Below are 9,614 nucleotides of genomic sequence, written 5' to 3' on the forward strand. Positions count from 1 at the left end.
ATTTTCACTCCACTTTATTCGGTAATTGCTTCCTGACCTTGGAAGTATTTAAGTGTCTCAAGATTTATATTTCTATTCATATTGTGTTTTGGCACAAATATAATATGTGTGTAAGTTTGAGTAGGTCACTGTAGACAACTGCTGATATATAGAAACATGAATCTTCTTTAGTTAATCACTAGAATAATTGATTTTATACTCAGGAGAATTTTATCTTAGTTTATAGACATAATTTAAAGTTTAATGTGGACCTCATAAAAGGGCAGGTCTTTCCTCTTGAAGAAAATCACATTGTAGAGGGAGAGGTAAACAGGAGAGGAGGCTGTGCACCTCAGATACCAGTTTGGTTTAGGGCAAAGTGCCTTTGGAGTGACACTTGGCAAAACGCATTGTTGTAGTTGCATAATGCTGGCTAGGGACATACTGGCTCCCGTGGGATTCATGGACTATGTGAGACAGTAAAGTTGCTGTGACATGACTCACATAGTTTTATAAAAGCCAAAATCTTCTATGGATGTGTATTAGGCACCTGAGCCAGCCAAATGGGCTAACCTGATGCCCTATGTACCTGCAATCTCAAATCATTGAAGAGCAACAGGAAGGAAAATTTAATGTGTTTAAGGGGAAAAATAGAAAGAAAATGCAGGTATTTTCACAGTTTGCTGCCAGATTTGTTGTAGTCCTTTTTTTGGTTGTACAGCTGAGACTGTCTGATGAGGGTGACAAGATGAAACACTGTGACACTAATTAACCATAGAGACTGTCACTGTGCAAGCAGCAGAGCAGGGTGCTCAGATAGAGGGACTCACAGCTTGGCTGCAGTTCAGTATTTGCTTTAGCACAAAACACACCCCCCCTCCAGTTTTATAGCATTTTTGTTAACTTTCTTAGAACATATATAAATAAGTGGAGCACAGGCAGGTAAGACAACTCTTTTCTGAGCTTTCTCTTTTGCTTGGCTTAAGTAAATAGTGGTGTTTATTTTTGTTTTAGCACAAAATAGAACTGAACACCAATGGCCTTTAAATATGTAAAATTCCTAGCATGTGTAATTTGTTGATTTGCTTCTCATCTTTTTTTGCGAAAGTATTGTAAAGGCCTATACTTTCACCTTTAATCTTCTTCATTCTTGATTATTTTTGCTCCTGTATATTCACGTAAGCTAGAGGTTTGAGAAAACATCTGTGGTGATAGGATCAGATGAGTTTAGAGGGGAGCAACAAATGCATAGAAAAGGAATGGTAGATTTGAAGCTCATTGCAGAAAGGATATAATTGATAATAAGTGAAATATAAGAAAGGGAGGCATCTCTGAATTTTTCTTAAGAAGCAGAACTTGACCTGTCAAATTATGATTTATTGTAATATCCTAAAAATATTGTTTCAGAAACTGTATTATACATTCATCCCTTTCATGTTAGCATTTTGGTGGGGTTTTTTTTCTTTCCTTTAACATGAAAATCTTCATCAAAAAGCCCCTGCAGGATTTCAGTTGTGAATGATCTTTCGTGGTTCTGCGTGCTGAGTTTCCCTTTCTGGAACTCTGTCTTCTCAAGTTTTCCACTACAAGTAGAAAACTCCTTTACTTCAAACTACCTGTTTTACTTGGATCAGATAAACCTAGAAACCGTCGCTACAGTTTCAATATCCAGGTCGGTAATTGCTCAGGAAAATGAGTCCTCCAGGGTGTCCTCCTGTGGGGTCAACAAGTCGCTACTGCCAACAGCAGCAGCAGATTCAAAACTGTAACCTCCTTGGGGAGGTAGTTGTGATCCATGATAAACACTACAGATGAACAAAAGGTAAATGATTAGTGCTGTCTTACTGGGATGTTTCAGCCTTTTCTTTTCCAAAGAAAAAGGAGCAGCTGGAGGAACACAGTAAGACACAACCTGTGTATCTGTGTTAGTGCTTTATTTATTTAGATGGATAACTTTACAGGGGTTAGTTTCACATTTTATTACAGGTAGTGTGAGAACTCATAATGATTTCATTTGTGTAATTATACTCTGTAAATGGTTGGACAGGTTTGCATTCTAGGATACCATTCTCTTAGTGACAGTTTATAGTGTTGTCTAATGTATAGGTATTGTTACATTTATACTTCATCCATTAGCAGTTTTGTATCCTAATCTCCTACCTTTGTGGATTATAGTCAACACAGTATCAAGGCATGCCATCAGAATGGTGCAATAATATTAATTAGAAATTTTCTACTGATCGGAATAGTTAAGACTTTTTTCCTTTCTCTTCTCTATCTTCTTTCTTTTCAGTTTTGTTTGTTTTTGTTTTCTTTTTTCTCGTTTTTTTCAACAAAAATTTTTATAGTCAAGAATTTGCAGAAAGGCAATTTTACACTGGACCCTCAGGTCCGACTTAAATTTCAGTCACCTTTCGAAGGGGCATGCCAAAGTTCAGAATATAATGTCCCCAAGTGTTGCCTTCATCCCAGATAGTGTCAGTATGATAACATTCTTGTAATTGAGGAGACTCATTGCTTATGCTGAATAGCAATTAATTAGCTGTGATCTTGTCAGAAGGAACTTGGGAAAAGACTAATCTTGCCCTGTTCCTATCATTTTCCACAAGAATCCAGAGCTGACCACAGGATAATGAACTTGATATGTCTCCAGTCTGGTCCCCTCCTGCTTTATGCTTTTATACATACAGTGCAAAAAAAAAAAAAGGGGGTAATAGAGAGCACAGAGCTCTTGTGATGTTCTGCTCACTCTTAAGCAGGTGCTCTCAGGATCTTAAGCATTTCTGTACATTCTCTTTCAATGATTCAGTTAGAAATCCCATTCCTAAAGTGACAGATTCTGGATTGCTAATTTTCCTATTGATAGGAAGAGGCATATGTATTCTCTTGTGCTGTCTGATGCAGAAAAAGGCAGCCTATGGTACTTTTACTTAATTTTTGCTATAATTGCCAAGGAACTAAGCTTCACACTGACACCAGCAAATGAGAAGCAGATCCCCTCAGTGGAGAGAAAGGCAAGGTTCTTATAAAAAATATGAGATGCTTCTTCCTCAGCTACTTCTTGGAGGTTTTTTGGATGAATAGTCACAAAAAAAAATCTTTATTGCTGCACAAGAAGCATCCTGAGATAAGGCTTAAGGACAAATTTCTTCCCACCCATTTAGAAGTTTTCCTAAAAGGGTCCTGAAATCTCTGGCTGCAAGGCCACTTGAGATTTCTCAGCAGGCTGAGAATTCTGCCAGACTGACAGAATATTGGAGTCTTCAGGCTTCCCCCAGAACCATGAAGGACAACATAGTTGTTACAGAGTGACACACACACACTGCAGCCTTTGGTGACTATTTTTTAAAGGGCACAGTGGACCAAATTCAGACCTGGTAAAAGGAAATGGGATTCTCCTAAAGATATTGGAGTTTCACCATGTTTTATTGTCCCTGGATATGATGAACCATAATCCCAGCATACTAAATCTATAAGAATTTATTACCTCCTTAAAAGTTCTTTAAGATCTTCTATTTCCTCTGAAGCTAGATGTTTTTCTGGCTATTCATTTCTGTGTTTTTATCAGTGAGGTCTTAACACACTGTATAACAATAAATCAATTAATGTGTTCTGATCCCTGGCTCAAGTATGTTTAAGTGAGTATATTTTGATTTTATGCTTGCTGATTTTGCTCGGTAACAACAGTTAGTATTATCCCCATAACTCAGAGTCACTGACTCAGGCAAGCAGTTTTGCACTCTTTATGCTATCCTAGTGGATCACTAGGGTCCCTCACGACAGCCTTTCTGTTTTAGCAGCTACTCCCTTTCTCATTTACTCAGGATCCTCAGACCAGGCTCTCTCAGTGTAGTGACAGCTTCAAAGCTGCAAACTAATTCTTGTCAGGTGTGCCATGGCTGGAGTGAGCCAGTCTGGGGTACAGAAGAAAAAGTTCTCACATCTCTTATATCTCCATATGTCTCCTCTCAAGACATCTCTCTATTTCAGTGGTAAAGTTGAAGCAGTTTTGCAATCACTGAGGATACCTGTCTAATGCAAGAAGAAGCAAAGAGAAGATTTTGCATTTTGAAAATGCCAGGGTACAAAGGCTAATTTAAATTGAAGAATTCGATACTTTCAGCTTAATTGAAGCTCAGCTTTGTCGTAAGAGCAGATCTCAGCTGATTCATCAAAACCTGACAATGCCATTAGTGTAAAAAAAATGAGAAAAAGAGGAGAAAAGTAGAAAACCACTCAGTTTTTCTGATGGACAAATCAAATTTATAGTGGAAAAGGAAAGCAAATATTTTATAGCTTTATATCATAGCTTATAAATTCTGTTAAAGAACAAATCATAATGTGTGATGCTGTTTTTCTTTGAGAAAAATGTTGCCTTTCTTTTTGAACCATAGGCATATTTCCAGTGTGATACCTGCCCCATGGATATTTAATTCTCTTTAGGCAGCCCAGTTTAGGAAGGGAGATACTTGATTGTATCCTCGAGCAGCAAGCTGCCCTATGGCTCTGAATAGGAAGTTTAAAATAATAAAAAAAATCTTTTTTATCTCAAGTCGACTGGTTGAGGCAGAACTTACCAACTTCCTGTCAGAAATTGCCAGAAGCATTGAAAGCCTTCCAGCCTTCTGTGGCCGTCTGACATAGTCATCTTTTCTCTCTTCTCCACTGCAAAGAAAGGGACTACAAAGCACCACATGGAAGTACTGATCACCAGGCATCATGTGAAGACTCTGTATCTGGGTCTTCTTGGAAACAGGAGATTTGAACCTAAATTATTTCCTGGGTAAAATTACACTGACTTCACAAGAAGGATCTGAACTTGAGGAAACTTTTAAATTTCACTATAATTCTAACACAGAAGGAAAATGCTTCAGTGATATAGTTTGCCTCTGCTGGGAATCATAGTGTCCTCTGACTCACAGGAGGAAGTTTTAGGAAATTCAAGCATGGGTAATGTATCCAGAATGTTTCTTTTTTGATCTCAGAAAGCACTAATCAAAATGAAAGTTGTATAATTTCACTATGTCTGACTCATTCTTCACCTTCAGGGAGAAATGCTAATATAGTATTCGAAGTGATTCTTCATTGTGCAAATCCAACACCTCATTCTTTAAAAGTGCATTGTGTTTAATGCTTGACTTTTGTTTTTAAGGTAGTACTTGTGATATCTTAAACACTGTGACTTGTCCAAGGAATTTAGCCAAAAACCTCTGGAACCTATTTTGAGTGTAGTTGAGGAAAGGTGGTACTTTCCTAATGAGCAGCATTTAAGGTACTTAAATTTATCTTTGGACTTACTGTATATTGTGATGCAAGTAGATTGCACAGATTATTGTTCTGGGAAAAAAAAAAAAGACAATTAGTGGAGAGTCCCAGAGAACAGTCTTCTTGAGAACTAAATGTCTTGAGCAAGGTGTTCATTTGAACTGGTTTTGTTTTTCAGACCTTGCAAATGGATGTAAACAAGCTGAATATCACATTGCTTCGGATATTTCGCCAAGGAGTAGCAGCAGCACTAGGACTGTTACCTCAGCAAGTTCATATCAACAGGCTCATTGTAAGTACCAAAGGACTGTGTATGATAAAATGCACCTGTTTATTTAAATTCTCTTATATTTATTTTCCTGTCAATGTGGAAAAGTGCAATCAAATAGGACAGAAAGATACTTTTTTTTTCCCATTTTTTTTAAACTGCACTACAGAAAAATATCTCCATTAGAAAATTATTTAAATTTTCTTTTGAAAAGAAACTATTCTCAGCTATAGTAAAAAAAAGTCAGATAAGTCTCTTTTGTATCCTGTTCATAAGCAGATTGCACATCTCTTAGTTTTCATTTTAATGCAGTTCTATGTCATGTTCATTGAGACACTTAACCATGTTTTGTTTCTCAAAGGTTGAATATTACTTAAAAAATACACGTGATTCTTTCTTTCACAATTTGACCTCAGACTTTCCATTAGTAAATTAAATGTCTTCTCACAATATTAATATTCATGTTTTGTTATTCTGCTGTAATAAGCTATACTCCAAAATGATCTTGTAGACTATGGTATCCTATTTGCAAAAGATAGCAATAAATTTGCTTCTAGCAACAAAGACTGTTTTAAACTGATTGTCATTTTATGGTTTTCTGCGTATGTATTCTTAACACTGTTGTCTTTTTATGAGTTTTACCATGAGGCAAGAGAACTCAACATCATGTGTGTATTGCTAGCCTTCAATTCCCTTTGCAGAGGGAAGAAGAGTTATTTTATTTCGTATGCAGGTTGAATATTAGAGAAGAAAACTGACAAGTTCAGCATAAAAGTATTTCCTGCCTTGAAAACTTGATAGGATTGTATGCATCAAAAAGGATTATAAAACTACTTCAAATAATGTCTCTGTGAGAAAGGATCTCACAAAAAATACAGCAAAAAAGATCAATAGGAATGCAATTCAGCCTTTTTCATGTTCATCAGGATGTCACTCATTCATGACAAGTGATGCTAAATCTCCTTTGTCCCCATTGACCAGAATGAAAGGTTTAAAGACATATTTAAAGAAAAGCACAATTAAATGAAAAATGTCCTGGAGTCTGAGATATTTCTGGAGTATTTCAACGTACTGAGTCACCTAGTAGCTTTCTTACTATGCTCTTTGGAAATTATGTAACTAAACAGAAGAAATATGTAGTTTGTTTTCCTACTGGCTCCATTGCTTTTTGCTTTCTTCTCTCATTTGTGATCAAAGGGAAGAGGTAATGTCATTTTGCACCTTCATATAACCTGAAATACAGTAAGTACTATTATTTAAGTAGTCTTCTCCACACCTGTAAAGGTCTACTGTGAGTTAATGTTTCAGTGATATAAGAAAGCAAGCAAACTTTCGCCCTGTTTGCTCTAAAAATCACACAGAATTCAAAATTCACAAGGAAGAAAAATATATATTAGGAGACATTATTCCCACTTTTCATCCTTCTAACATGAAACAGTTCCTCTCATGAAGGGTGCTAACAATCGAGCAGAGCACATCAAAATTCATCTCACCTCATTTATGTGTAGTTTAAGCTACTCATCTAGGCTTCCTGTAAAAGCAATATAGAGAAGGGTAATGGGAGGAAGAGAGGCATTGAAATCCATCCAATTATTTTAGGATGGATTAAATAATTCTCTAGAGATGCCAATCTCTCTCCACTGACTTTGAAGGTAATTTAGGCAACTGAAGTGAGGTAAGCTAACTCCCAGCCAAGTGAACAGCTCTCAGAAGTGATCAGGAGTTTGGAAGCCAGGATGTGGTTGGGCACAGGGAGAGCAGAGACCCTGCTAACCTCTTACATGTAGCAACACCTAGTGTGTCAGGAAGTATTAACTGGGTATTTCCAGTGTCTCCTTAACCTTTCCAGTAAATCCTTCTCCCATAAAGGCCCTTTAATGGGCAGAGGAACTCGTAAACAGAGGATGCACAAAATACTGGGAATGCTGCATCCCTACCAAGCCTTGCCTGATGCCTGCCACCTGCACTCAGCACCCAGCACCAGTCACCTACCCCTGTCAGAGACTGAGTAGAACCACAGCTTCAGATCAGTTTCTTCAGCTCCCACCAGTAGCCAGTGCCCTTACCAATCTTATTGACCAGATGGAAAGCACAGATATTTAGGGCAAACATGTTTGAAAGAGTCCCTTTCTGTGCAGCTCTACTTCTCAATGCAAAGCTAGATATTTTAAGAATAGTGAAAGATGTCTTTTTCTTCACTTCAGTGGAGATAATGATGCGCATTCAAAGTGATGGGAAGGAGGCAGGGGAAATCAGTATTATCCCGGTTTGGACTGATCTCTCCCATCCCATAAGGATGAATAGCAAATAACCAGACCGTGAGGTTCCTGCCTGCACAGGCACCAATGCAGATAGCAGCTCCATGCCTACCTCATGTGTGTGGAATCCCCCAGGTCTGGAGTCTATGTAACAGTGTCAGCTATGCTGGCCATAGTCCTGGGGAAACAGGGTTCCCACAACCTCTGTGGGCATCAATGCTGTCTGGAGCACTGGTCTCAGATGCTGTTCCAGTCTATTACAAAAAGAGAAACTCTCTGCTAGTCTTTCCTTTTGCTCCCTTGCAACAGAGTGAAATATCACTGACATTTCTAATACAGAACCTCTTAGGCTGCCAGGACTGCATCAAAGACATCTGGGCAAGAGTTAATAGATGGGAGAGTGGACATTCTCAGCTTACCCATTAAGTGTAAAAAAAGCTTTCCTGGTCCTTTCATTTTGTTGTGCCATTTTTAAGAGTTGCACTGCAGTCGACTAAAAGGACTTTATGCTTTGTTGTGGTATGTATCTGCAATGTGTTGAAAAGAGGTTAGAAAGCAATGTCCAAATATCACAGCATATCCTAAGCATTCCTGTTTCAGCTCAGCTCAGCTCAACTGTCTGTTAAAATCCGTGGTGGCACATTGCCCTTGACCCCATCTCACGGCTTCTCCCATCATCATGTTACATAGACCTGTCTTGTTTAATGGTACTAGACCCAAGAAGAGTCTACCTTGTCAATAGTGATCGAGACAAAGCATACCTGCCCACATACAGTATTTGCATTTTCTTGCACAGTTACCTGGGATTTACAGAGACAAGGAAAAGGTATGGTCTCCTCACAGAGCAGGTTGCAGCCTTTGTATCTCATAGTTTTGTTTTTGGAATTATACTTGTAATTTACAGTCAGAAGAGATTATCTAATATCAGACCCTTCCTGTGGTTTTGCTTTTGTTTTTTTTTCCCTAGGGGAAGAAGAACTGTGTAGAACTGTTTGTGTCCCCACTGCACAGGAAGCCAGGAATTTCTGAGGCGCTCCCGTCCGAAGAAGTGCTGCGTTCCCTTAATATCAATATTTTGCATCAGAGTTTGTCTCAGTTTGGAATAACAGAGGTCTCCCCTGAGGTTGGTTATCAATTTTCTAACATGCACTTTGATACAAATTAGGCAGTTATTACATCCCTGGTAGTTTTCAGGCTGAGATTCTCAAGCATGAAGTAGAAAATGGGTAGGCTAAGATAGCATTACTACTATAAGGCAATTATCATAGAATCATAGAATAGTTTGGGTTGGAAATGACTTTAAAGACCATCTAGTTCCAACCACTCTGCCATGGTCTGGGACACCTTTCATTAGACCAGATTGCTCAGAGCTCCATCCAGCTAGCCCTGTTAAATTACTTTTGTGGTGCTTCATGAGCTATTTACTCTTTAACGTCCTCCTCCCACAGCTCAGCTCCCATTGAAATCAGAGTTGAGATCCTAAGCATTCATGAGTTGCCTAAAAGGAAGTGGGAATAAGGACTTTCATTCTATTAGTGTGAGTCAGCAGGTATAACAATTTCATCATCATCATGGCTGGCTTCATGAATGAAGATTTGGGAAAGGTCTCTACCCACGTTTGACACAGGCGCGCTGGTGGCTAAAAAGGACAATACGAGACAGGCATGTCCAGTTGCAAAAGACACAGCAGAAAGACTCCTTAGGTGGTAAATTCTGCAAGGCACAATTCTTTCTGCGTTGCCTTTTCTCCTTAAGAGTGATCCTGCGTGCGTTCTCAAAGGCATCAGCAGTGTTATAGATGGTGTGTCTCCAGACCTCCTGGTTGGAGGCCAGAGTAGACCAGT

General features: G+C 38.5%; 1 protein-coding gene across 2 annotated transcripts in view; it reads left to right on the forward strand.

The window, feature by feature from the left end:
• Positions 1-9,614, forward strand: part of PTPRR (protein tyrosine phosphatase receptor type R) — a 136,155-nt gene that overhangs the window by 51,101 nt on the left and 75,440 nt on the right. For both annotated transcript variants that reach the window (XM_029963635.1, XM_018080836.1), the window contains exons 2-3: positions 5,423-5,536; positions 8,738-8,893. In XM_029963635.1, the coding sequence (XP_029819495.1) occupies positions 5,423-5,536; positions 8,738-8,893 (270 nt within the window). The remainder of the gene's footprint in view (positions 1-5,422; positions 5,537-8,737; positions 8,894-9,614) is intronic.

The sequence above is a fragment of the Manacus vitellinus genome, unplaced genomic scaffold, assembly GCF_001715985.3.
Source record: "Manacus vitellinus isolate BGI_N305 unplaced genomic scaffold, ASM171598v3 scaffold_5_pilon, whole genome shotgun sequence".
NCBI classification, from domain to species: domain Eukaryota; kingdom Metazoa; phylum Chordata; class Aves; order Passeriformes; family Pipridae; genus Manacus; species Manacus vitellinus.